General features: G+C 56.3%; 3 protein-coding genes across 3 annotated transcripts in view; all 3 read left to right on the forward strand.

Annotated features, from left to right (window-relative positions):
- The first annotated feature begins 1,469 nt into the window (after positions 1-1,469).
- LOC138238213 (putative uncharacterized protein ENSP00000383309) lies at positions 1,470-6,181 on the forward strand. The gene is made up of 3 exons (XM_069188264.1): positions 1,470-1,486; positions 2,661-4,319; positions 4,386-6,181. Exons 1-3 carry the CDS (start codon positions 1,470-1,472, stop codon positions 4,387-4,389), a joined length of 1,680 nt encoding a protein of 559 aa, XP_069044365.1. The 3' UTR covers positions 4,390-6,181.
- Positions 6,182-8,361: 2,180 nt separating this feature from the next.
- emc4 (ER membrane protein complex subunit 4) lies at positions 8,362-18,672 on the forward strand. The gene is made up of 6 exons (XM_069188721.1): positions 8,362-8,497; positions 10,755-10,905; positions 15,506-15,629; positions 16,441-16,594; positions 17,062-17,222; positions 18,024-18,672. The coding sequence occupies exons 1-6, from the start codon at positions 8,368-8,370 to the stop codon at positions 18,057-18,059; spliced, it is 756 nt and encodes a 251-aa protein (XP_069044822.1). The 5' UTR covers positions 8,362-8,367; the 3' UTR covers positions 18,060-18,672.
- A 4,165-nt stretch (positions 18,673-22,837) lies between these two features.
- The window catches only part of chd8 (chromodomain helicase DNA binding protein 8), a 42,707-nt gene continuing 38,210 nt past the window's right edge, over positions 22,838-27,334 (forward strand). The window contains exon 1 of the mRNA XM_069188690.1: positions 22,838-22,990. The gene's annotated coding sequence lies outside the window, so the exon portion shown is untranslated. The remainder of the gene's footprint in view (positions 22,991-27,334) is intronic.

Genomic DNA, 27,334 nt, shown 5'->3' on the forward strand with positions numbered 1-27,334 from the left:
GCCTGTACCACAGCCCCGAGCTCAGCCTCTACAAGTAAGACACCTGCCTGTACCACAGCCCCGAGCTCGGCCTCTACAAGTAGGACACCAGGCCATACCACAGCCCCGCGCTTGGCCTCTACAAGTAGGACACCTGCCCGTACCACAGCCCCGAGCTCAGCCTCTACAAGTAGGACACCTGCCTGTACCACAGCCCCGAGCTCAGCCTCTACAAGTAGGACACCTGCCCGTACTGTGGCCCCGAGCTCAGCCTCTACAAGTAGGACACCTGCCCGTACCACAGCCCCGCGCTCAGCCTCTACAAGTAGGACACCTGCCCGTACTGTGGCCCCGAGCTCAGCCTCTACAAGTAGGACACCTGCCTGTACCACAGCCCCGAGCTCGGCCTCTACAAGTAGGACACCTGCCTGTACCACAGCCCCGAGCTCGGCCTCTACAAGTAGGACACCTGCCCGTACCACAGCCCCGCGCTCAGCCTCTAGAAGTAGGACACCTGCCCGTACCACAGCCCCGAGCTCAGCCTCTACAAGTAGGACACCTGCCTGTACCACAGCCCCGAGCTCAGCCTCTACAAGTAGGACACCTGCCCGTACCACAGCCCCGAGCTCAGCCTCTACAAGTAGGACACCAGACCATACCACAGCCCCGAGCTCAGCCTCTACAAGTAGGACACCAGACCGTACCACAGCCCCGAGCTCAGCCTCTACAAGTAGGACACCTGCCCGTACCACAGCCCCGCGCTCAGCCTCTAGAAGTAGGACACCTGCCCGTACTGTGGCCCCGAGCTCAGCCTCTACAAGTAGGACACCTGCCCGTACTGTGGCCCCGAGCTCAGCCTCTACAAGTAGGACACCCGCCTGTACCACAGCCCCGAGCTCAGCCTCTACAAGTAGGACACCTGCCCGTACTGTGGCCCCAAGCTCAGCCTCTACAAGTAGGACACCTGCCCGTACTGTGGCCCGTACTGTGGCCCCGAGCTCAGCCTCTACAAGTAGGACACCTGCCTGTACCACAGCCCCGAGCTCAGCCTCTACAAGTAGGACACCTGCCCGTACCACAGCCCCGAGCTCAGCCTCTACAAGTAGGACACCCGCCTGTACCACAGCCCCGAGCTCAGCCTCTACAAGTAGGACACCTGCCCGTACTGTGGCCCCGAGCTCAGCCTCTACAAGTAGGACACCCGCCTGTACCACAGCCCCGAGCTCGGCCTCTACAAGTAGGACACCTGCCTGTACCACAGCCCCGAGCTCAGCCTCTACAAGTAGGACACCTGCCTGTACCACAGCCCCGAGCTCAGCCTCTACAAGTAGGACACCTGCCTGTACCACAGCCCCGAGCTCAGCCTCTACAAGTAGGACACCTGCCTGTACTGTGGCCCCGAGCTCAGCCTCTACAAGTAGGACACCTGCCCGTACCACAGCCCCGAGCTCAGCCTCTACAAGTAGGACACCAGACCATACCACAGCTCCATGCTCGGCCTCTACAAGTAGGACACCAGACCGTACCACAGCCCCGAGCTCGGCCTCTACAAGTAGGACACCTGCCCGTACTGTGGCCCCGAGCTCGGCCTCTACAAGTAGGACACCTGCCTGTACCACAGCCCCGAGCTCAGCCTCTACAAGTAGGACACCTGCCTGTACCATAGCCCCGAGCTCAGCCTCTACAAGTAGGACACCTGCCCGTACCACAGCCCCGAGCTCGGCCTCTACAAGTAGGACACCTGCCCGTACCACAGCCCCGAGCTCGGCCTCTACAAGTAGGACACCTGCCCGTACCACAGCCCCGAGCTCGGCCTCTACAAGTAGGACACCAGGCCATACCACAGCCCCGAGCTCAGCCTCTACAAGTAGGACACCTGCCCGTACCACAGCCCCGCGCTCAGCCTCTAGAAGTAGGACACCTGCCCGTACCACAGCCCCGAGCTCAGCCTCTACAAGTAGGACACCTGCCCGTACTGTGGCCCCGAGCTCAGCCTCTACAAGTAGGACACCCGCCTGTACCACAGCCCCGAGCTCGGCCTCTACAAGTAGGACACCTGCCTGTACCACAGCCCCGAGCTCAGCCTCTACAAGTAGGACACCTGCCTGTACCACAGCCCCGAGCTCGGCCTCTACAAGTAGGACACCAGGCCATACCACAGCCCCGCGCTTGGCCTCTACAAGTAGGACACCTGCCCGTACTGTGGCCCCGAGCTCAGCCTCTACAAGTAGGACACCTGCCTGTACCACAGCCCCGAGCTCAGCCTCTACAAGTAGGACACCTGCCCGTACTGTGGCCCCGAGCTCAGCCTCTACAAGTAGGACACCTGCCCGTACCACAGCCCCGAGCTCAGCCTCTACAAGTAGGACACCTGCCCGTACCACAGCCCCGAGCTCAGCCTCTACAAGTAGGACACCTGCCCGTACCACAGCCCCGAGCTCGGCCTCTACAAGTAGGACACCAGGCCATACCACAGCCCCGAGCTCAGCCTCTACAAGTAGGACACCTGCCCGTACCACAGCCCCGCGCTCAGCCTCTAGAAGTAGGACACCTGCCCGTACCACAGCCCCGAGCTCAGCCTCTACAAGTAGGACACCTGCCTGTACCACAGCCCCGAGCTCAGCCTCTACAAGTAGGACACCTGCCCGTACTGTGGCCCCGAGCTCAGCCTCTACAAGTAGGACACCTGCCTGTACCACAGCCCCGAGCTCAGCCTCTACAAGTAGGACACCTGCCCGTACCACAGCCCCGCGCTCAGCCTCTACAAGTAGGACACCTGCCTGTACCACAGCCCCGAGCTCAGCCTCTAGAAGTAGGACACCTGCCCGTACTGTGGCCCCGAGCTCAGCCTCTACAAGTAGGACACCTGCCCGTACCACAGCCCCGCGCTCAGCCTCTAGAAGTAGGACACCTGCCCGTACCACAGCCCCGAGCTCAGCCTCTACAAGTAGGACACCTTCCCCTACCACAGCCCCGAGCTCGGCCTCTACAAGTAGGACACCTGCCTGTACCACAGCCCCGAGCTCAGCCTCTACAAGTAGGACACCTGCCCGTACTGTGGCCCCGAGCTCAGCCTCTACAAGTAGGACACCTGCCTGTACCACAGCCCCGAGCTCAGCCTCTACAAGTAGGACACCTGCCCGTACTGTGGCCCCGAGCTCAGCCTCTACAAGTAGGACACCTGCCTGTACCACAGCCCCGCGCTCAGCCTCTACAAGTAGGACACCTGCCTGTACCACAGCCCCGAGCTCAGCCTCTACAAGTAGGACACCTGCCTGTACTGTGGCCCCGAGCTCAGCCTCTACAAGTAGGACACCTGCCCGTACCACAGCCCCGAGCTCAGCCTCTACAAGTAGGACACCAGACCATACCACAGCTCCATGGTCGGCCTCTACATGTAGGACACCTACCAGTACTGCGACCCCGAGCTCGGCCTCTACAAGTAGGACACCTGCCCGTACCTCAGCCCCGAGCTCAGCCTCTACAAGTAGGACACCTGCCCGTACTGTGGCCCGTACTGTGGCCCCGAACTCAGCCTCTACAAGTAGGACACCTGCCCGTACCACAGCCCCGAGCTCAGCCTCTACAAGTAGGACACCTGCCCGTACCACAGCCCCGCACTTGGCCTCTACAAGTAGGACACCTGCCCGTACCACAGCCCCGAGCTCAGCCTCTACAAGTAGGACACCTGCCTGTACCACAGCCCCGAGCTCAGCCTCTACAAGTAGGACACCTGCCTGTACCACAGCCCCGAGCTCAGCCTCTACAAGTAGGACACCTGCCTGTACCACAGCCCCGCGCTCGGCCTCTACAAGTAGGACACCTGCCTGTACCACAGCCCCGAGCTCGGCCTCTACAAGTAGGACACCTGCCCGTACCACAGCCCCGAGCTCGGCCTCTACAAGTAGGACACCAGGCCATACCACAGCCCCGAGCTCAGCCTCTACAAGTAGGACACCTGCCCGTACCACAGCCCCGCGCTCAGCCTCTAGAAGTAGGACACCTGCCCGTACCACAGCCCCGAGCTCAGCCTCTACAAGTAGGACACCTGCCCGTACTGTGGCCCCGAGCTCAGCCTCTACAAGTAGGACGCCTGCCTGTACCACAGCCCCGAGCTCAGCCTCTACAAGTAGGACACCTGCCCGTACTGTGGCCCCGAGCTCAGCCTCTACAAGTAGGACACCTGCCCGTACTGTGGCCCGTACTGTGGCCCCGAACTCAGCCTCTAGAAGTAGGACACCTGCCTGTACCGCGGCCCCGAGCTCAGCCTCTACAAGTAGGACACGGGCCGGACATATGGGCCCGATGCTGGACACTTGCTGGACGTGCTGGACACGGGCCTGATGCACGTTGGACACAGGGCCCGGACACATGGGCCCGATGCTGGACACTTGCTGGACACGGGCCTGATGCATGTTGGACACAGGGGCTGGACATGGACTGGACACGGGCCTGATGCACGTTGGACACAGGGCCCGGACACATGCTTGACACTGGGGCCAGAATGGCCCCTCCGCTCAGGGGTGGGGGTGGGGCTGGGGGCACAGGTCTCAGGAGAGGGGCTCCCTCCAGGCGGGGAAAAGGAAGTTGTTATTAATTCAGTGTATCATCGTTAGTTTCGGGCAGGCCGCAGGAAACACGGCCCTATGGTTCACGTAACAGCGCTCTTGTATTGGCAGTTAAACTCCAGTAAACAAAAGCCACGTCTCTGCCCCCCCACCTGCGCTTCTGGCAACATCATCTGTAAACAGTCTGGCAGCCACGCCGCTCACTGGCACCAGAAACCACCGGTGGTCCTTTCAGAAACTCGGCCTCTGCAAACCTCCACCTGCTCGTCCAGCAGCCTCTTCCTCGATCTCTTCCCTCTCTGGCGCCGTGCGTAGCGTGAGCCTCTGCTCTCTTCCTGGACAGCAGAGGTTGACAGCCCAGCAGAGCCCTCCTCTTCCTGCTTTTAGCTGCCTGCCCGACCAATTGTCTTCCACCGGTTGGTCAGGTGAGTGAGGAGGGCGGGTCCTTCCCTGCCCCGTTGCGTTCTGGGGGATGTAGTCTCCGATGGGGACCTCCACCTTGTCCCCCTCTTCCCTTTTGCACAGTATATAATACAGTATTTAACACTGTACCGGAAACATATGCCAGCAGCCATATCACCCTGCAACTCACAACTGGCAACCCACTGAAGCTCAGCAGGTGTGAGCCTGGTCAGTACCTGGATGGGAGACCTCCTGGGAAAAACTAAGGTTGCTGCTGGAAGAGGTGTTAGTGGGGCCACCAGGGGGCGCTCACCCTGCGGCTCATGTGGGTCCTAATGCCCCAGTACAGTGACGGGGACACTATACTGTAAACAGGCGCCGTCCTTTGGATGAGACGTAAAACCGAGGTCCTGACTCTCTGTGGTCATTAAAAATCCCAGGGCGCTTCTCGAAAAGAGTAGGGGTGTAACCCCGGTGTCCTGGCCAAATTTCCAATTGGCCCTTACTAATCATGGCCTCCTAATTATCCCCCTCTCTGAATTGGCTACATTACTCTGCTCTCCTCCCCACTGAGAGCTGGTGTGTGGGGAGTGTTCTGGCGCACTATGGCTGCTGTCGCATCATCCAGGTGGATGCTGCACACTGGGGGGGTGGAGGGGAGTCCCCATTACCTGTAAAGCGCTTTGAGTGGAGTGTCCAGAAAAGCGCTATATAAGTGTAAGCAATTATTATTATTATTATTATTATTATTATTATTATTTGACTCCTTAAGGTTTCTGGGGCAGAGAAGAACAAAGGACAGGTTGAGTGTCACTCATTCAGCTTGGCAGACTCTCTGGGGGCACTTGGGTGTTACTGCAGTCAGCCATTCACCCTGGGGCTGCTGGGAGGGTGCTGTGCAGTACCGTAGTAGTTCTGACTGATCGATCGATTGGATCAATCAGGGACAGCTGTGTCCTGAACCTGGTTCTGTATGAACATGAACTACATGTATTACCACCACTTTGTACAGGGTGGGAGTGTGAGTTTATTTCTTTCATTCAAATACTAGGAGAAGCCAAGGAGAAATTATACTTTTGTATAATTCTTTTTAATTTTTTAGCAGGTATATTTTTCGTTTTGTACCCTTTGTTCGAGATCTGTCTCTTCTCAAGTGTTTAATACGAAATACCAGAGGTTTATATGGAATTGTATTTTATTAACAGAAAGAAGTAAACTCCTATTTTTTGTGCGCTCTGTGTGTGTGTGTGATGTATGATAAGCAATAACTTTATTTTCCATCCAAAAAGGTGGACATTGGGCTCAAAACAAAAAGCCTCAACTCAACATGAAATAAATACAACATATAAACAAACGATAGTCCTAGACATGCAACATCACACACACTCCGATAGCTCTGTATAGGAACCAGTCTCTCAGCTGGTTTAATATACCGATTACACAGGGAACAGGTGATCTCCCTTCTCTCTCTGTCGATATGACACTACACTTTCACACCACACACTCCGATAGCTCCGTACGGGGACCAGTCTCTCAGCTGGTTTAATATACCGATTGCACAGGGAACAGGTGATCTCCCTTCTCTCTCTGTCGATATGACACTACACTTTCACACCACACACTCCGATAGCTCCGTACGGGGACCAGTCTCTCAGCTGGTTTAATATACCGATTGCACAGGGAACAGGGGGTTTCTGTAGATATTTTCCTTGCCCACGCCTCCCTGCAGGTGCAGTAGCAGCTGGAAATGGGAAAGCAGATGGCGGGAGGGGATGTCGAGGGTAAGAGGAGCTTTCCTTTGATCTGCGGCACAATCCAGCTCTTTAAGTCGTATCCGTGGTCGAGCAATTATCTTTCTCGCAGAATTAACCCTTCTGGCCAATTAGCCTGTACTCTTCAGGCTCAGGCTGCCCCAACACAGCGCGATACCAGAAGTGAGGACGCCCCCTGCTGGCAGTCTGCGAAACCTCTCCAGAACGCTTTGACTCACCTTAAATTCTTTCGGCTTCCTTGAGCACAAATACGCGCTAACTAGCCTTAAAAATGCAGCAGGTGCTCTCCGCCAAGTTGAAATGGTAATCTAATACTGGCCCTAGCTATCTGAAAGACTGGATCACCTCCGCAAGCTGGTCAGTAAGGGAGAGGGGAAGGGAATCTGACGTATGACTGTCACGGGTAGCCAGTTCTCGGCATTAATATTGTAACGCTTACGGCCGACAAGCACTGTGTGTAAGAGCCGGCGTACCAGAGCGGGTGACGTCACCGCCCTTCCCTGTGATAGCAGGACCACAGCTACTGGGCTGTGGAGAGATCCCGGGAGATCTCCACAGCCCAGTAGCTGTGGTCCTGCTATCACAAGGAAGGGCGGTGACGTCACCTGCTCTGGTACGCCGGCTCTTACACACACTGCTTGTCGGCCATAAGCGTTACACTCTCCCCCGCTTAAATCGCCGTCCCCGGCGAAGGGCTATCCCGCCCCGCTTCTGACACCAATGTAACGCAACGGGGGCTCAGGCGGGCGCCCTTGCCGCATCTGGTCGGCCCCATCCCGACTGGAGGCTCGAACCCGGGACTCCCGCGTCTCTCTGCAGCGACCTAGCCCCGTGAGCTAAAGAGAGATCTCTCTTTGGCTCACGGGGCTAGGTCGCTGCAGAGAGACGCGGAAGTCCCGGGTTCGAGCCCCGGACGGTGCAGGGGCCGACCTAATGCGGCAAGGGCGCCCACCTGAGCCCCCGTTGCGTTACAATATGGAGGATGCTCAACTGACACCCCCCTTCTCTTCAAAGTCATTCCGCATGATCCTCGGTCGACAGTCCTGCTGGGGCCACGTCATCAGTGTGCTTTAATGGACTAACAGACGTTCCCTGCATTTTCATCTCACTCGCTCAGACGGGAAATAGGAAAGGTGATAGAACAGTATCTAAAACAGTGAACAGTGTTTCATTTGAAAACAGTTTGTTGTTCATAAGAATCCGCTGTGGGCGCTCTGTTGGACAATCTTTAATTCACATGACAAGCCTCCCATTAACATCTGAACCCAGACTCCAACCGTATATGGATCTGGATCGTACTGGATCGTATTAAATGCTGAGCTAAAATCAATAAATGAAATATGGGCATAGAACTTTGCCTGTTGCTGATGGCTACCTTCTGCATTCATTAAATTAAATCGAATTTTTAAAGGGATTTAAAAAATACGTTGATTACAAAAATCGGAAACTGAGAGGAAGTAGTCATGACGGCGGATATCCTTGGCACGGCACGGAATTCTCAGCACGTTGGGGATGAACTTTTGAGATTCGGGGAGACTGACGGGTAAGGAGGCGGAGATATACAACCCAAACAGCTATTTTCCCCTCACTCAAATGGCCGCCGTGATGACGTCTAATGTCTGCGCCAACGCACTCGCAAGCTCTATATGTTCGTCATGGGGGTCGGAATCTGCACATGCGCAGACGGAGAGCGAGTCATCTTCCCAGGTCGACGACGAAGCGGCGGAAAGGCGACTCGGGAGGTTGAGAAGTTGGGCTTTCTTGTCGTCGTGCAAGGTAACCTTGTCCCTTTCTCCGCGGTTTGTTGCTTACCCGTGTCGTTCGGGAGACAGGCGAAGGCGCAGCGGGGTGTGGTAAGGAACTGCTCCGTCTCGGTCGTTTAAAACGCGTAGAAACGCCGCTGGCGGCTATTTTTGTCATCAGTCGCGTTAACGCTGGCAGGTGCTCCGCTGGCGCTGAGATCACTGTTCTCACAAGTCAGCGAGACGTCCGTCTTCACGTAATCCGATCCTCTATCTCTGCATGTGCTGTACAAGTGTGGCCTCTAGACTCACGCTGGTCTGTAGTTTCGGCACAGCTCGGGTTAAATTCGGGCTGTTGTGCGGCTGTGCGGCGCACTCGGTACATTTCCCGCGACACCGTCTGCTTCTGCCCCGGGGGTCTGGCGTCGTGACCTGCTGTCGGACTCATGAGCGGAGTGTATCTGACACAGGGCAGTGAAACCGGGAGCGGATCGGACTGCGGTGCAGTGGGGGTGTATCTGACACAGGGCAGTGAAACCGGGAGCGGATCGGACTGCGGTGCAGCGGGGGTGTATCTGACACAGGGCAGTGAAACCGGGAGCGGATCGGACTGCGGTGCAGCGGGGGTGTATCTGACACAGGGCAGTGAAACCGGGAGCGGATCGGACTGCGGTGCAGCGGGGGTGTATCTGACACAGGACAGTGAAACCGGGAGCGGATCGGACTGCGGTGCAGCGGGGGTGTATCTGACACAGGGCAGTGAAACCGGGAGCGGATCGGACTGCGGTGCAGCGGGGGTGTATCTGACACAGGGCAGTGAAACCGGGAGCGGATCGGACTGCGGTGCAGCGGGGGTGTATCTGACACAGGGCGGTGAAACCGGGAGCGGATCGGACTGCGGTGCAGTGGGGGTGTATCTGACGCAGGACAGTGAAACCGGGAGCGGATCGGACTGCGGTGCAGTGGGGGTGTATCTGACACAGGGCAGTGAAACCGGGAGCGGATCGGACTGCGGTGCACTGGGAGTGTATCTGACGCAGGGCAGTGAAACCGGGAGCGGATCGGACTGCGGTGCAGCGGGGGTGTATCTGACGCAGGGCGGTGAAACCGGGAGCGGATCGGACTGCGGTGCAGCGGGGGTGTATCTGACGCAGGGCGGTGAAACCGGGAGCGGGTCGGACTGCGGTGCAGCGGGGGTGTATCTGACACAGGGCAGTGAAACCGGGAGCGGATCGGACTGCGGTGCACTGGGAGTGTATCTGACGCAGGGCAGTGAAACCGGGAGCGGATCGGACTGCGGTGCAGCGGGGGTGTATCTGACGCAGGGCGGTGAAACCGGGAGCGGATCGGACTGCGGTGCAGCGGGGGTGTATCTGACACAGGGCGGTGAAACCGGGAGCGGATCGCGCTGCGGTGCAGCGGGGGTGTATCTGACACAGGGCGGTGAAACCGGGAGCGGATCGGACTGCGGTGCAGCGGGGGTGTATCTGACACAGGGCAGTGAAACCGGGAGCGGATCGGACTGCGGTGCAGCGGGGGTGTATCTGACACAGGGCAGTGAAACCGGGAGCGGATCGGACTGCGGTGCAGCGGGGGTGTATCTGACACAGGGCAGTGAAACCGGGAGCGGATCGGACTGCGGTGCAGCGGGGGTGTATCTGACACAGGGCGGTGAAACCGGGAGCGGATCGGACTGCGGTGCAGCGGGGGTGTATCGGACACAGGGCAGTGAAACCGGGAGCGGATCGGACTGCGGTGCAGCGGGGGTGTATCTGACACAGGGCAGTGAAACCGGGAGCGGATCGGACTGCGGTGCAGCGGGGGTGTATCTGACACAGGGCAGTGAAACCGGGAGCGGATCGGACTGCGGTGCAGCGGGGGTGTATCTGACACAGGGCGGTGAAACCGGGAGCGGATCGGACTGCGGTGCAGCGGGGGTGTATCTGACACAGGGCAGTGAAACCGGGAGCGGATCGGACTGCGGTGCAGCGGGGGTGTATCTGACACAGGGCAGTGAAACCGGGAGCGGATCGGACTGCGGTGCAGTGGGGGTGTATCTGACACAGGGCAGTGAAACCGGGAGCGGGTCGGACTGCGGTGCAGCGGGGGTGTATCTGACACAGGGCAGTGAAACCGGGAGCGGATCGGACTGCGGTGCAGTGGGGGTGTATCTGACACAGGGCAGTGAAACCGGGAGCGGATCGCACTGCGGTGCAGCGGGGGTGTATCTGACACAGGGCAGTGAAACCGGGAGTTGCTTGTCTTTGTTAACTAACCCCCCCTCTTTGCAGGTCTGAGCCTCCTGTGCTCGGTGATTGGACAGAGGTTGCTGGTTGCCATGGCATCTCCAGGGAACATGGGTGCGGGGGCCATGTCAATGCGGGGAGGGGGCGGAGCCAGGAGACTGAAGTGGGCTCTGGAGCTCAGTCTGGGCAACACAAGGTACACTGGAGTACTGATACCTGTCTGTCTCTCTCTCTCTCCCCCTGAGTCTGGGCAACACAAGGTACACTGATACACTGATACCTGTCTGTCTCTCTCTCTCCCCCTGAGTCTGGGCAACACAAGGTACACTGGAGTACTGATACCTGTCTGTCTCTCTCTCTCTCCCCCTGAGTCTGGGCAACACAAGGTACACTGGAGCACTGATACCTGTCTGTCTCTCTCTCCCCCTGAGTCTGGGCAACACAAGGTACACTGGAGCACTGATACCTGTCTGTCTCTCTCTCTCTCTCCCCCTGAGTCTGGGCAACACAAGGTACACTGGAGCACTGATACCTGTCTGTCTCTCTCTCTCTCTCCCCCTGAGTCTGGGCAACACAAGGTACACTGGAGCACTGATACCTGTCTGTCTCTCTCTCTCTCTCCCCCTGAGTCTGGGCAACACAAGGTACACTGGAGCACTGATACCTGTCTGTCTCTCTCTCTCTCCCCCTGAGTCTGGGCAACACAAGGTACACTGGAGCACTGATACCTGTCTGTCTCTCTCTCTCTCTCCCCCTGAGTCTGGGCAACACAAGGTACACTGGAGCACTGATACCTGTCTGTCTCTCTCTCTCTCTCCCCCTGAGTCTGGGCAACCACAAGGTACACTAGAGCACTGATACCTGTCTGTCTGTCTCTCTCTCCCCCTGAGTCTGGGCAACACAAGGTACACTGGAGCACTGATACCTGTCTGTCTCTCTCTCTCTCCCCCTGAGTCTGGGCAACACAAGGTACACTGGAGCACTGATACCTGTCTGTCTCTCTCTCTCTCCCCCTGAGTCTGGGCAACACAAGGTACACTGGAGCACTGATACCTGTCTGTCTCTCTCTCTCCCCCTGAGTCTGGGCAACACAAGGTACACTGGAGCACTGATACCTGTCTGTCTCTCTCTCTCCCCTGAGTCTGGGCAACACAAGGTACACTGGAGTACTGATACACTGATACCTGTCTGTCTCTCTCTCCCTCCCCCTGAGTCTGGGCAACACAAGGTACACTGGAGCACTGATACCTGTCTCTCTCTCTCTCTCTCTCTCTCTCTCTCTCTCTCTCTCTCTCTCTCTCTCTCTCTCCCCCTGAGTCTGGGCAACACAAGGTACACTGGAGTACTGATACACTGATACCTGTCTGTCTCTCTCCCCCTGAGTCTGGGCAACACAAGGTACACTGGAGTACTGATACACTGATACCTGTCTGTCTCTCTCCCCCTGAGTCTGGGCAACACAAGGTACACTGGAGTACTGATACACTGATACCTGTCTGTCTCTCTCTCTCCCCCTGAGTCTGGGCAACACAAGGTACACTGGAGCACTGATACCTGTCTGTCTCTCTCTCTCTCTCCCCCTGAGTCTGGGCAACACAAGGTACACTGGAGCACTGATACCTGTCTGTCTCTCTCTCTCTCTCCCCCTGAGTCTGGGCAACACAAGGTACACTGGAGCACTGATACCTGTCTGTCTCTCTCTCTCTCTCCCCCTGAGTCTGGGCAACACAAGGTACACTGGAGCACTGATACCTGTCTGTCTCTCTCTCTCTCTCCCCCTGAGTCTGGGCAACACAAGGTACACTGGAGCACTGATACCTGTCTGTCTCTCTCTCTCTCTCCCCCTGAGTCTGGCAACACAAGGTACACTGGAGCACTGATACCTGTCTGTCTGTCTCTCTCTCTCTCTCCCCCTGAGTCTGGGCAACACAAGGTACACTGGAGCACTGATACCTGTCTGTCTGTCTCTCTCTCTCTCTCCCCCTGAGTCTGGGCAACACAAGGTACACTGGAGCACTGATACCTGTCTGTCTGTCTCTCTCTCTCTCTCCCCCTGAGTCTGGGCAACACAAGGTACACTGGAGCACTGATACCTGTCTATCTGTATCTCTCTCTCTCTCCCCCTGAGTCTGGGCAACACAAGGTACACTGTAGCACTGATACCTGTCTGTCTGTCTCTCTCTCTCTCTCTCCCCCTGAGTCTGGGCAACACAAGGTACACTGGAGCACTGATACCTGTCTGTCTGTCTCTCTCTCTCTCTCCCCCTGAGTCTGGGCAACACAAGGTACACTGGAGCACTGATACCTGTCTGTCTCTCTCTCTCTCTCCCCCTGAGTCTGGGCAACACAAGGTACACTGGAGCACTGATACCTGTCTGTCTGTCTCTCTCTCTCTCTCTCCCCCTGAGTCTGGGCAACACAAGGTACACTGGAGCACTGATACCTGTCTGTCTCTCTCTCTCTCTCCCCCTGAGTCTGGGCAACACAAGGTACACTGGAGCACTGATACCTGTCTGTCTCTCTCTCTCTCTCCCCCTGAGTCTGGGCAACACAAGGTACACTGGAGCACTGATACCTGTCTGTCTCTCTCTCTCTCTCCCCCTGAGTCTGGGCAACACAAGGTACACTGGAGCACTGATACCTGTCTGTCTCTCTCTCTCTCTCCCCCTGAGTCTGGGCAACACAAGGTACACTGGAGCACTGATACCTGTCTGTCTCTCTCTCTCTCTCCCCCTGAGTCTGGGCAACACAAGGTACACTGGAGCACTGATACCTGTCTGTCTCTCTCTCTCTCTCTCTCTCCCCTGAGTCTGGGCAACACAAGGTACACTGGAGCACTGATACCTGTCTGTCTCTCTCTCTCTCTCTCTCTCCCCCTGAGTCTGGGCAACACAAGGTACACTGGAGCACTGATACCTGTCTGTCTCTCTCTCTCCCCCTGAGTCTGGGCAACACAAGGTACACTGGAGCACTGATACCTGTCTGTCTCTCTCTCTCTCTCCCCCTGAGTCTGGGCAACACAAGGTACACTGGAGCACTGATACCTGTCTGTCTCTCTCTCTCCCCCTGAGTCTGGGCAACACAAGGTACACTGGAGCACTGATACCTGTCTGTCTCTCTCTCTCTCTCCCCCTGAGTCTGGGCAACACAAGGTACACTGGAGCACTGATACCTGTCTGTCTCTCTCTCTCTCTCTCTCCCCCTGAGTCTGGGCAACACAAGGTACACTGGAGCACTGATACCTGTCTGTCTCTCTCTCTCTCTCTCTCCCCCTGAGTCTGGGCAACACAAGGTACACTGGAGCACTGATACCTGTCTGTCTCTCTCTCTCTCTCTCTCTCCCTGAGTCTGGGCAACACAAGGTACACTGGAGCACTGATACCTGTCTGTCTCTCTCTCTCTCTCTCCCCCTGAGTCTGGGCAACACAAGGTACACTGGAGCACTGATACCTGTCTGTCTCTCTCTCTCTCTCTCCCCCTGAGTCTGGGCAACACAAGGTACACTGGAGCACTGATACCTGTCTGTCTCTCTCTCTCTCCCCCTGAGTCTGGGCAACACAAGGTACACTGGAGCACTGATACCTGTCTGTCTCTCTCTCTCTCTCTTCCCCTGAGTCTGGGCAACACAAGGTACACTGGAGCACTGATACCTGTCTGTCTCTCTCTCTCCCCCTGAGTCTGGGCAACACAAGGTACACTGGAGTACTGATACACTGATACCTGTCTGTCTCTCTCCCCCTGAGTCTGGGCAACACAAGGTACACTGGAGTACTGATACACTGATACCTGTCTGTCTCTCTCCCCCTGAGTCTGGGCAACACAAGGTACACTGGAGCACTGATACCTGTCTGTCTCTCTCTCTCTCTCTTCCCCTGAGTCTGGGCAACACAAGGTACACTGGAGTACTGATACACTGATACCTGTCTGTCTCTCTCTCCCTCCCTCTCCCCGAGTCTGGGCAACACAAGATACACTGGAGTTCTGATGTCTGTCTGTCTCTCTCTCTCTCCCCCTGAGTCTGGGCAACACAAGGTACACTGGAGCACTGATACCTGTCTGTCTCTCTCTCTCTCTCCCCTGAGTCTGGGCAACACAAGGTACACTGGAGCACTGATACCTGTCTGTCTCTCTCTCTCTCTCCCCCTGAGTCTGGGCAACACAAGGTACACTGGAGCACTGATACCTGTCTGTCTCTCTCTCTCTCCCCCTGAGTCTGGGCAACACAAGTACACTGGAGCACTGATACCTGTCTGTCTCTCTCTCTCTCCCCCTGAGTCTGGGCAACACAAGGTACACTGGAGCACTGATACCTGTCTGTCTCTCTCTCTCTCTCTTCCCCTGAGTCTGGGCAACACAAGGTACACTGGAGCACTGATACCTGTCTGTCTCTCTCTCTCCCCCTGAGTCTGGGCAACACAAGGTACACTGGAGTACTGATACACTGATACCTGTCTGTCTCTCTCCCCCTGAGTCTGGGCAACACAAGGTACACTGGAGTACTGATACACTGATACCTGTCTGTCTCTCTCCCCCTGAGTCTGGGCAACACAAGGTACACTGGAGCACTGATACCTGTCTGTCTCTCTCTCTCTCTCTTCCCCTGAGTCTGGGCAACACAAGGTACACTGGAGTACTGATACACTGATACCTGTCTGTCTCTCTCTCCCTCCCTCTCCCCGAGTCTGGGCAACACAAGATACACTGGAGTTCTGATGTCTGTCTGTCTCTCTGACCCCTCTGTCTCTGTCCATCGTGCCCTCGCTGACTGCCTGTCTGCATGGTTGTTTTTGTTGCAGGGGCCGTGGGGACAGACAGAGTAATCAAGGTGACGCGCTCTATCCAATAGGATACTCAGACAAGCCCGTCCCAGACACCAGCGTGCAGGAGACCGACAGGAACCTCGTGAACCCCTCTCTCTCAGTGCAGTGTTAATGTACTGGAGTGTCCAGTCAGTCAGGGTGTCTGTATGAACCCCTCTCTCTCAGTGCAGTGTTAATGTACTGGAGTGTCCAGTCAGTCAGGGTGTCTGTATGAACCCCTCTCTCTCAGTGCAGTGTTAATGTACTGGAGTGTCCAGTCAGTCAGGGTGTCTGTATGAACCCCTCTCTCTCAGTGCAGTGTTAATGTACTAGAGTGTCCAGTCAGTCAGGGTGTCTGTATGAACCCCTCTCTCTCAGTGCAGTGTTAATGTACTGGAGTGTCCAGTCAGTCAGGGTGTCTGTATGAACCCCTCTCTCTCAGTGCACTGTTAATGTACTGGAGTGTCCAGTCAGTCAGGGTGTCTGTATGAACCCCTCTCTCTCAGTGCAGTGTTGATGTACTGGAGTGTCCAGTCAGTCAGTGTGTCTGTATGAACCCCTCTCTCTCAGTGCAGTGTTAATGTACTGGAGTGTCCAGTCAGTCAGGGTGTCTGTATGAACCCCTCTCTCTCAGTGCAGTGTTAATGTACTGGAGTGTCCAGTCAGTCAGGGTGTCTGTATGAACCCCTCTCTCTCAGTGCAGTGTTAATGTACTGGAGTGTCCAGTCAGTCAGGGTGTCTGTATGAACCCCTCTCTCTCAGTGCAGTGTTAATGTACTGGAGTGTCCAGTCAGTCAGTGTGTCTGTATGAACCCCCCTCTCTCAGTGCAGTGTTAATGTACTGGAGTGTCCAGTCAGTCAGGGTGTCTGTATGAACCCCTCTCTCTGTACTGGAGTGTAGAGGTACTAACCTCTCTCTCTGTCTCTCTCAGAGGTGTTGGGATGTGGCTCTGGGTCCTCTGAAGCAGATTCCCATGAACCTCTTCATCATGTACATGTCTGGAAACACCATCTCCATCTTCCCCATCATGATGGTCTGCATGATGGCTTGGAGACCCATCCAGGCCCTCATGTCCATGTCAGCCAGTGAGTGTGGACACTGCCGACACCCTGCACACACCCAACACACACTCCTGCACCACAGGGCACACACATCTACACACCTGGCCACAAACACACTCCCAGTCACGGACACTCAGCAATACATACACACACTGCCTGCTGCACACACACCTGGCCACAAACAAACACGCACTCAGCAACACACACACACACAACCATAACCACACTATCCCTGCCACGCAAACACCCAGCCACACACATCTACACACCTGGCCACAAACAAACACACACACCTACGCGTATACACACACTCCGAGCCACACACACCTACGTGTATACACACACTCCGAGCCACACACACCTACACACATCCAGACACACCCACACGTATACACACATTCCCAGCCAGATGTAGAACTGCACACTCAGTCTCGCGGTCTCTCTACCTGTCTGTATCTCTCTCTACCTGTCTGTCTCTGTCTTCCTTTTAGCCTTCAAGCTGTTAGAGAGCTCCAGTCAGCAGTGGCTGCAGGGGCTGGTCTATCTCATTGGTAACCTCCTGGGCCTGGCATTGGCTGTCTACAAGTGTCAATCAATGGGGCTTCTTCCCACCCACTCGTCCGATTGGCTGGCGTTCATCGAACCGCCTCAGGTAAGAGTCTGTACAGGTGTGTGTGTGTCTGTGTCCGGTAAGAGTCTGTACAGGGGTGTGTGTGTGTCCAGTAAGAGTCTGTACAGGGGTGTGTGTGTGTGTGTACAGTGTGTCCAGTAAGGGTCTGTACAGGGGTGTGTGTGTGTATACAGTGTGTCCAGTAAGAGTCTGTACAGGTGTGTGTGTACAGTGTGTCCAGTAAGAGTCTGTACAGGGGTGTGTGTGTGTGTATACAGTGTGTACAGTAAGAGTCTGTACAGGTGTGTGTGTACAGTGTGTACAGTAAGAGTCTGTACAGGGGTGTGAGAGTGTGTATACAGTGTGTCCAGTAAGAGTCTGTACAGGTGTGTGTGTATACAGTGTGTCCAGTAAGAGTCTGTACAGGGGTGTGTGTGTGTATACAGTGTGTCCAGTAAGAGTCTGTACAGGGGGGTGGGTGTGTGTGTGTGTGTGTACAGTAAGAGTCTGTACAGGGGTGTGTGTGTGTACAGTAAGAGTGTGTGTGTGTGTATACAGTAAGAGTCTGTACAGGGGTGTGTGTGTGTGTACAGTGTGTCCAGTAAGAGTCTGTACAGGTGTGTGTGTGTGTACAGTAAGAGTCTGTACAGGTGTGTGTGTGTGTACAGTAAGAGTCTGTACAGGGGTGTGTGTGTGTATACAGTGTGTCCAGTAAGAGTCTGTACAGGGGTGTGTGTGTGTATACAGTGTGTCCAGTAAGAGTCTCTACAGGGGTGTGTGTGTGTGTGTGTGTCCAGTAAGGGTCTGTACAGGGGTGTAATAATGTAAATCTGTCTCTTACAGCGGATGGAGATTATGGGTGGAGGGATGGTGTTGTGACCTACAGACAGACAGCAGGACAAACAGAACAGACAGACTCTTCCTGTCCTGAAATTCCACAGCTCCTCCTGGATTTCTACACTGTCTTGTTCTGATAAAGTCCTCTTATTGATTAGTTGCTGTACAGTGTGGGTCATCCCTGGTACTGGTCAAGGGAAGACTGAGTGAACCAGTGCTAGAAACTTCCTGGTAAGGTGAGGCACCTTGACCACTAGACCAGCTGGCCTCCCGGTACAACAGGGTCAGCACCTTGACCACCAGACCAACTGGACTCCTGGTACAACAGGGTCAGCACCTTGACCACCAGACCAGCTGGCCTCCTGGTACAACAGGGTCAGCACCTTGACCACCAGACCAACTGGACTCCTGGTACAACAGGGTCAGCACCTTGACCACCAGACCAGCTGGCCTCCTGGTACAACAGGGTCAGCACCTTGACCACCAGACCAGCTGGCCTCCCGGTACAGTACAATGTTTGTTACTGGGAACAGGTTCCAGGGTTTGACTGGAGAAACAGACTATGGGGTGTAATGTACAGGAGAGATATTCCAGAGCAAGAATGAAGCCTTTTTTCTTTATATGAATAAAAACTGCCTTTTAAAAAAAAAAACAAGCCTGAGACCCTTGACTCCTCTGTATTCCACCTCTGTACTGGGACTCTGTCTCGGAGAGGCTGGTTTCATGTAGATTAGTGTGGTCTGTCCATCACAGCACTGTTCACTCCTTCTCTACAGCTCTTCAAATACTGACTGACTGGACACTCCAGTACATGAACACTGCACTGAGAGAGAGGGGTTCATACAGACACACTGACTGACTGGACACTCCAGTACATTAACACTGCACTGAGAGAGAGGGGTTCATACAGACACACTGACTAGACACTCCAGTACATTAACACTGCACTGAGAGAGAGGGGTTCATACAGACACACTGACTGAACACTCCAGTACATTAACACTGCACTGAGAGAGAGGGGTTCATACAGACACACTGACTGGACACTCCAGTACATGAACACTGCACTGAGAGAGAGGGGTTCATACAGACACACTGACTGACTGGACACTCCAGTACATTAACACTGCACTGAGAGAGAGGGGTTCATACAGACACACTGACTGGACACTCCAGTACATTAACACTGCACTGAGAGAGAGGGGTTCATACAGACACACTGACTGGACACTCCAGTACATTAACACTGCACTGAGAGAGAGGGGTTCATACAGACACACTGACTGAACACTCCAGTACATTAACACTGCACTGAGAGAGAGGGGTTCATACAGACACACTGACTGAACACTCCAGTACATTAACACTGCACTGAGAGAGAGGGGTTCATACAGACACACTGACCGACTGGACACTCCAGTACATTAACACTGCACTGAGAGAGAGGGGTTCATACAGACACACTGACCGACTGGACACTCCAGTACATTAACACTGCACTGAGAGAGAGGGGTTCATACAGACACACTGACTGACTGGACACTCCAGTACATTAACACTGCACTGAGAGAGAGGGGTTCATACAGACACACTGACTGACTGGACACTCCAGTACATTAACACTGCACTGAGAGAGAGGGGTTCATACAGACACACTGACTGACTGGACACTCCAGTACATTAACACTGCACTGAGAGAGAGGGGTTCATAAAGACACACTGACTGACTGGACACTCCAGTACATTAACACTGCACTGAGAGAGAGGGGTTCATACAGACACACTGACTGACTGGACACTCCAGTACATTAACACTGCACTGAGAGAGAGGGGTTCATACAGACACACTGACTGACTGGACACTCCAGTACATTAACACTGCACTGAGAGAGAGGGGTTCATACAGACACACTGACCGACTGGACACTCCAGTACATTAACACTGCACTGAGATTAACACTCACACTAAGGACAGTTCAACACACGACCACACATACCAGGGCCAGTTTTCCCACCTGCATTTGTTTGGCTTGTGGAGCGAAACCGGAGCACTGGGAGGAATCCCACATGAACCCGGGGAGAACATGCAGACTCCACACAGACAGCAGCCCAGGACCCCTGTGCCGCCGTGCTGCGGCGGTTCTGACTCACTGCCCACACAGCAGCTGAGCAGTGTGTCCGAATTTCAGCCTTTAAGAACTGACAACTCCTGTGGTTCCTCACGTCAAGGGTTTTACTGGAAAATGTTGGACAGTTAGTGCCGAGAGTCTAATACAAACTGCCCCAGCTCCTGCTGTGGGTTCCTGAGGAGTGACTGTCCATCAGTCCAGATCCCAGGACACTGTCAGTAAGAGTAGGGGTGTCCTGACTGCTGGTCAGTACAGATCCCAGGACACTGTCAGTAAGAGTAGGGGTGTCCTGACTGGTCAGTACAGATCCCAGGACACTGTCAGTAAGAGTAGGGGTGTCCTGACTGCCGGTCAGTACAGATCCCAGGACACTGTCAGAAAGAGTAGGGGTGTCCTGACTGCAGGTCAGTTCAGATCCCAGGACACTGTCAGTAAGAGTAGGGGTGTCCTGACTGGTCAGTCCAGATCCCAGGACACTGTCAGTAAGAGTAGGGGTGTCCTGACTGGTCAGTCCAGATCCCAGGACACTGTCAGTAAGAGTAGGGGTGTCCTGACTGGTCAGTACAGATCCCAGGACACTGTCAGTAAGAGTAGGGGTGTCCTGACTGCCGGTCAGTTCAGATCCCAGGACACTGTCAGTAAGAGTAGGGGTGTCCTGACTGGTCAGTCCAGATCCCAGGACACTGTCAGTAAGAGTAGGGGTGTCCTGACTGCTGGTCAGTACAGATCCCAGGACACTGTCAGTAAGAGTAGGGGTGTCCTGACTGGTCAGTACAGATCCCAGGACACTGTCAGTAAGAGTAGGGGTGTCCTGACTGCTGGTCAGTACAGACCCCAGGACACTGTCAGTAAGAGTAGGGGTGTCCTGACTGGTCAGTCCAGATCCCAGGACACTGTCAGTAAGAGTAGGGGTGTCCTGACTGCTGGTCAGTTCAGATCCCAGGACACTGTCAGTAAGAGTAGGGCTGTCCTGACTGGTCAGTACAGACCCCAGGACACTGTCAGTAAGAGTAGGGGTGTCCTGACTGCTGGTCAGTACAGATCCCAGGACACTGTCAGTAAGAGTAGGGGTGTCCTGACTGGTCAGTACAGATCCCAGGACACTGTCAGTAAGAGTAGGGGTGTCCTGACTGCTGGTCAGTTCAGATCCCAGGACACTGTCAGTAAGAGTAGGGCTGTCCTGACTGGTCAGTTCAGATCCCAGGACACTGTCAGTAAGAGTAGGGGTGTCCTGACTGCTGGTCAGTACAGATCCCAGGACACTGTCAGTAAGAGTAGGGGTGTCCTGACTGGTCAGTACAGATCCCAGGACACTGTCAGTAAGAGTAGGGGTGTCCTGACTGGTCAGTACAGATCCCAGGACACTGTCAGTAAGAGTAGGGGTGTCCTGACTGGTCAGTACAGATCCCAGGACACTGTCAGTAAGAGTAGGGGTGTCCTGGAGTACAGTTTCTCTCTGTGTTTGTGCAGGCTGGGGTACAGTCTGGGGTACAGTTTCTCTCTCTGCTTGTGCAGTCTGGGGTATAGTTTCTCTCTCTGATGGTGCAGTATGGGGTACAGTTTCTCTCTATCCTGGTGCAGGCTGGGGTACAGTTTCTCTCTCTGCTGGTGCAGTCTGGGGTACACTTTCTCTCTCTGTTGTTAAAGTCTGGGGTACAGTTTCTCTCGCTGCTGGTACAGTATGGGGTACAGTTTCTCTCTCTGCTGGTGCAGGCTGGGGTACAGTCTGGGGTACAGTTTTTCTCTCCTGGTACAGTCTGGGGTACAGTTTCTCTCTCTGATGGTGCAGTCTGGGGTACAGTTTCTCTCTCTCCTGGTGCAGGCTGGGGTACAGTCTGGGGTACAGTTTCTCTCTCTCCTGGTGCAGGCTGGGGTACAGTCTGGGGTACAGTGGCTGTATTCTCTCTGCTAGTCTTTGTAATGCTGTACTTTACCAGGGTTAACAATCTACCAGCTACCAAATGATCTGGTCTGCAGAGGCAGCTGCCTCAGTCTTGTTCTCCTTTTCATACAGTTCAGCCTTAGTTTGACATCGTATCGTGAAAGCGTGCTTTGTTCCTGCCATTGCTTTTAACGTTTTCTTATACAAGTGTGTTTCCACAGTTTTTTTTATGTTTTCCTGACTTGGAACAATTGATCTGCACGATACTGTAACACAGAACTCAATGCCAAATGGCCCCAGATACGCATCAGCGATCTTCCGTTGCGTGAAATAAACTCCATCACCTGGCTTTTAACCCCAAACAAACAATATGGATCTCAGTTTAATAGTGGGGTTGTTTTTTTTTCCCGGTCCTAAAACGCGAAAGTTGCTCTCACGCAGTCTCGGTCCTCGCCCGACTGTTTCTCCGGCCTGGCGGGTCGTGGTGTGACAGGTTTTGTGTTTTTTTTTATTTTCGGAAGGGATGAGGGAGAGAGAGAGGTGGGGGAGCTGTGACGCCGCGCACAAGCGAAGGGATCTCAGGCTCCAAACCTGCCTAGAAACGCACCAGGCCGCACTCTCCCGCTGCGCTCTCAACCGAACTACCCCCTCGCTGCCTTGTCGCACTCCCTCCTCCTCCCCCCCTCCACAAGATAACACCGTGATCGACAGCGTCTTCCAGCCAATTGAGTTCCGGTAGCCGTCAGCGCCCATGCGGACTGGGCCAATCGCAGCCCGACGTCTCTTGCGTAGCCCCGGACGGGGCGGGGCATAGAGGGGGAGGGGAGGAGGTATAGGGAAGGCTGCGGCGAGGCCCTGCGTCGCTTAGGAAAGTTAGTTCCTGCTCTGGCTCCGGCCGTTTCCTGTAGCGTACAGTGTTGCGAGAGAGAGAGACGCTGAAAGCCATGTGTGTCGCGGTAAAGGTAAATTTTTACACCCCGAAAGGAGCGCGGAGGGCCGGAGTCGGCGGGGGGGCGGGGGAGGGAGCCGGGTTTTGCCGGGAGGCGGCCTCCGACGGCGGCCCGCGGGGGCCCCGGCCGCGTCCCCTCGCCCGGCGCCCAGGCGCGGCGCGGCCTGTCGCGGGAGCGGGTTCGGAGCGGAGCCGCACGCTGCTCCGGTCGGCTCGCTGAGGGAGAGGGGAGAGGGAGGAGGAAGAGGAGGAGGGAGGTGGTGGTTGTTGTTGTTGTGCGGGGGGCGAGAGACCGCTGGCTACCCCGCTCCTCGGTGTTTCTGTGCCCGTGTCTGCGGCAGGCAGCCCCCGGGAAATCGCGTCTCCTGTCTGACTCCCGCACCGGAGTTTGTGACTTTCAGTTTCCCCTCTCTCTCCCTCTCTCCTGCGGGCGCATCTCCTCTCCGGCGGCCGGCGGCCGGCAGCGGCTCGCTCGCCCGGGGCCGCCGAGTCCGTGTGGCCGTCTTTCGGCTCTGTGGTGTTGTGTTGTGGTGTGTCGCTGGCTCGGCTCGGCTCGAAGGAGAATTTCACCCTGCTGTAACATCGTGATGGTGTGTTTGGAAGTGAGGGGGGTTGGGGTGAAGACTGCTGTCGGGGAGGCAGGCTGACTCCTCTTCCATCGCGGTCCGATCCAGCCCGGGTCTTCCCGGCGGCGGCGGGCGGTGAGGCTGGGAGCCGGGCAGGACGGCAGACTTTCCCCTCTGCCGCCGCCGAAGCCCCGATTTCACTCCTCTCGCCGGCAGCCGACACGCCGCGTCTCTTTCCTTCGCTCTCCAGCCCGGGATACACCTTCATTTGTCCCGTATTCGCGTCTCCTTCCCTGCGTGTCTCGCTCACGCGTGGTGTTGTGGCTGCTGCCTCACGCTGCCTGGCTGCGATGAGCCCCCCCCCTCCCCGCAGCCCCCGGGTGGAAAGGCGCTGTATGGGATGAAAGTGTGCTGGTGCTGGACGGGCTGTATTCCCGTGTGAATTCCCGCAGGATCCGAGTCCCAGCTTTTCCTCTCGAGCTTCCCGAGGGTCCTGCCACTGTGAATACCTGGAGCGGATAGCGCCGCTGAGCGCCCTGAGTGTGTGTGTGGGGTTATTGCTGGACTGTATCGGCGCGCCTCTCTGTTAGCGTCTGTTCTTGGGGGACAGGGGCAGTGTGGGGGCACCTGGGGGTGTCCTCTGAGCTCTGCTTGAGTCGCTGACCTGCTGCCTGAGACACTGAACTGCTGCACCTGCTGCCCATGACACTGACCTGCTGCCTGTGACACTGATGCTTTGCCCAGTACACTGACCTGCTGCCCAAGACACTGCCCATGACAGTGATGCTCTGCCCAGTCCACTGACCTACTGCAAGAGGCACTGCCCGTGACACTGACCCTCTGCCCGTGACACTGCCTGGTACACTGACCCTCTGCCCGAGGCACTGCCCGGCTGCCTGAGGCACTGACCCTCTGCCCGCGACACTGAGCTGCTGCCCGGTGCACTGACCCTCTGCCCATGAGACTGACGTGCTGCACTGACCCTCTGCCCGCGACACTGACTTGCTGCCTGAGGCACGTCCCGTGACACTGACCTGCTGCCTGACCCTCTGCCCGCGACACTGACCTGCTGCCCGAGGCACGTCCCGTGACACTGACCCTCTGCCCGTGACACTGACCTGCTGCCCGAGGCACGTCCCGTGACACTGACCTGCTGCCTGACCCTCTGCCCGCGACACTGACCTGCTGCCCGAGGCACGTCCCGTGACACTGACCCTCTGCCCGCGACACTGACCTGCTGCCCGAGGCACGTCCCGTGACACTGACCCTCTGCCCGCGACACTGACCTGCTGCCCGAGGCACGTCCCGTGACACTGACCTGCTGCCCGAGGCACGTCCCGTGACACTGACCTGCTGCCTGACCCTCTGCTCATGACACTGACCTGCTGCCCGAGGCATGTCCCGTGACACTGATCCTCTGCTTGCAACACTGACCTGCTGCTCGAGGCACTGCCCGGTGCACTGACCCTCTGACCATGAAACTGCCCGGTGCACTGACCCTCTGCCCATGACACTGACCTGCTGCTCAGTGCACTGACCCTCTGCCTGCGACACTGAGCTGCTGCTCGGTGCACTGACCCTCTGCCCGCGACACTGAGCTGCTGCACGAGGAACTGCCCGGTGCACTGACCCTCTGCCCATGACACTGCCCGGTGCACTGACCCTCTGCCCATGACACTGCCCGGTGCACTGACCCTCTGCCCGGTGCACGAGATACTGTCCGATGCATTGACCTGCTGCCCGAGGCACTGTCCATGACACTGACCTGATGCCCGAGATACTGTCCGATGAACTGACCTGCTGCCCGAGGCACGGACCTGCTGCCCGAGGCATGTCCCGCGACACTGACCCTCTGCCCGCGACACTGACCTGCTGCACGAGATACTGTCCGATGAACTGACCTGCTGCCCGAGGCACGGACCTGCTGCCCGAGGCATGTCCCGCGACACTGACCCTCTGCCCGCGACACTGACCTGCTGCACGAGGCACTGCCCAATGCATGGACCCGCTGCCCGTGACACTGACCTGCTGCCCGAGGCACTGCCCGTGACACTGACCCTCTGCCCATGACACTGACCTGCTGCCCGAGACACTGCTAGTCTTCATTCCAGCCTGTGTTACTTATGTAATTGATGTGTTAGTCGAGCTCAGAAGTTGTTTGGTTGGAGTTCTTGCAGATGGTACTCAAATGTTTTGGGTTTTCTATGCACATTTGTGAAGCTCGGGAGGTTGCAGAGATGCTGTGTTGGGGCGTTCTCTGTCTTGTGCTTGGTGTTGTATCACAGTGTGTGTCAGTCCTACAGGTGCTGTCTCTGGCTCGAGTGTGACTGTGTGTGTGTGGGGGGGGTCAGTCCTACAGGCGCTGTCTCTGGCTCGAGTGTGACTGTGTGTGTGTGTGTGTGTGGGGTCAGTCCTACAGGCGCTGTCTCTGGCTCGAGTGTGACTGTGTGTGTGTGTGTGTGGGGTCAGTCCTACAGGCGCTGTCTCTGGCTCGAGTGTGACTGTGTGTGTGTGTGTGGGGTCAGTCCTACAGGCGCTGTCTCTGGCTTGAGTGTGACTGTGTGTGTGTGTGGGGTCAGTCCTACAGGCGCTGTCTCTGGCTCGAGTGTGACTGTGTGTGTGTGGTGTCAGTCCTACAGGCGCTGTCTCTGGCTCGAGTGTGACTGTGTGTGTGTTGGGGGGGGTCAGTCCTACAGGCGCTGTCTCTGGCTCGAGTGTGACTGTGTGTGTGTGTGGGGTCAGTCCTACAGGCGCTGTCTCTGGCTCGACTGTGACTGTGTGTGTGTGTGGGGTCAGTCCTACAGGCGCTGTCTCTGGCTCGAGTGTGACTGTGTGTGTGTGGGGTCAGTCCTACAGGTGCTGTCTCTGGCTCGAGTGTGACTGTGTGTGTGTGTGGGGTCAGTCCTACAGGCGCTGTCTCTGGCTCGAGTGTGACTGTGTGTGTGTGGGGTCAGTCCTACAGGCGCTGTCTCTGGCTCGAGTGTGACTGTGTGTGTGTGGGGTCAGTCCTACAGGCGCTGTCTCTGGCTCGAGTGTGACTGTGTGTGTGTGGGGTCAGTCCTACAGGCGCTGTCTCTGGCTCGAGTGTGACTGTGTGTGTGTGTGTGTGGGGTCAGTCCTACAGGCGCTGTCTCTGGCTCGAGTGTGACTGTGTGTGTGTGTGTGTGGGGTCAGTCCTACAGGCGCTGTCTCTGGCTCGAGTGTGACTGTGTGTGTGTGGGGTCAGTCCTACAGGCGCTGTCTCTGGCTCGAGTGTGACTGTGTGTGTGTGTGTGGGGTCAGTCCTACAGGCGCTGTCTCTGGCTCGAGTGTGACTGTGTGTGTGTGGGGGGGGGTCAGTCCTACAGGCGCTGTCTCTGGCTCGAGTGTGACTGTGTGTGTGTGGGGTCAGTCCTACAGGCGCTGTCTCTGGCTCGAGTGTGACTGTGTGTGTGTGTGTGTGGGGTCAGTCCTACAGGCGCTGTCTCTGGCTCGAGTGTGACTGTGTGTGTGTGTGTGTGTGGGGTCAGTCCTACAGGCGCTGTCTCTGGCTCGAGTGTGACTGTGTGTGTGTGGGGTCAGTCCTACAGGCGCTGTCTCTGGCTCGAGTGTGACTGTGTGTGTGTGTTGGGGGGGGTCAGTCCTACAGGCGCTGTCTCTGGCTCGAGTGTGACTGTGTGTGTGGGGTCAGTCCTACAGGTGCTGTCTCTGGCTCGAGTGTGACTGTGTGTGTGTGTGTGGGGTCAGTCCTACAGGCGCTGTCTCTGGCTCGAGTGTGACTGTGTGTGACTGTGTGTGTGTGTGGGGTCAGT

The sequence above is a fragment of the Lepisosteus oculatus genome, chromosome 4 (genome assembly GCF_040954835.1).
Source record: "Lepisosteus oculatus isolate fLepOcu1 chromosome 4, fLepOcu1.hap2, whole genome shotgun sequence".
NCBI classification, from domain to species: Eukaryota; Metazoa; Chordata; class Actinopteri; order Semionotiformes; family Lepisosteidae; genus Lepisosteus; species Lepisosteus oculatus.

Bases quoted from the DNA above. Each gene is read 5' to 3' on its own strand.
- emc4 (XM_069188721.1), top strand. From the start codon at position 8,368: ATGTTCGTCATGGGGGTCGGAATCTGCACATGCGCAGACGGAGAGCGA. The intron at 8,498-10,754 runs GTAACCTTGTCC...CCCTCTTTGCAG, and splicing joins CTTTCTTGTCGTCGTGCAAG to GTCTGAGCCTCCTGTGCTCG. The intron at 10,906-15,505 runs GTACACTGGAGT...TTTTTGTTGCAG, and splicing joins CTCAGTCTGGGCAACACAAG to GGGCCGTGGGGACAGACAGA.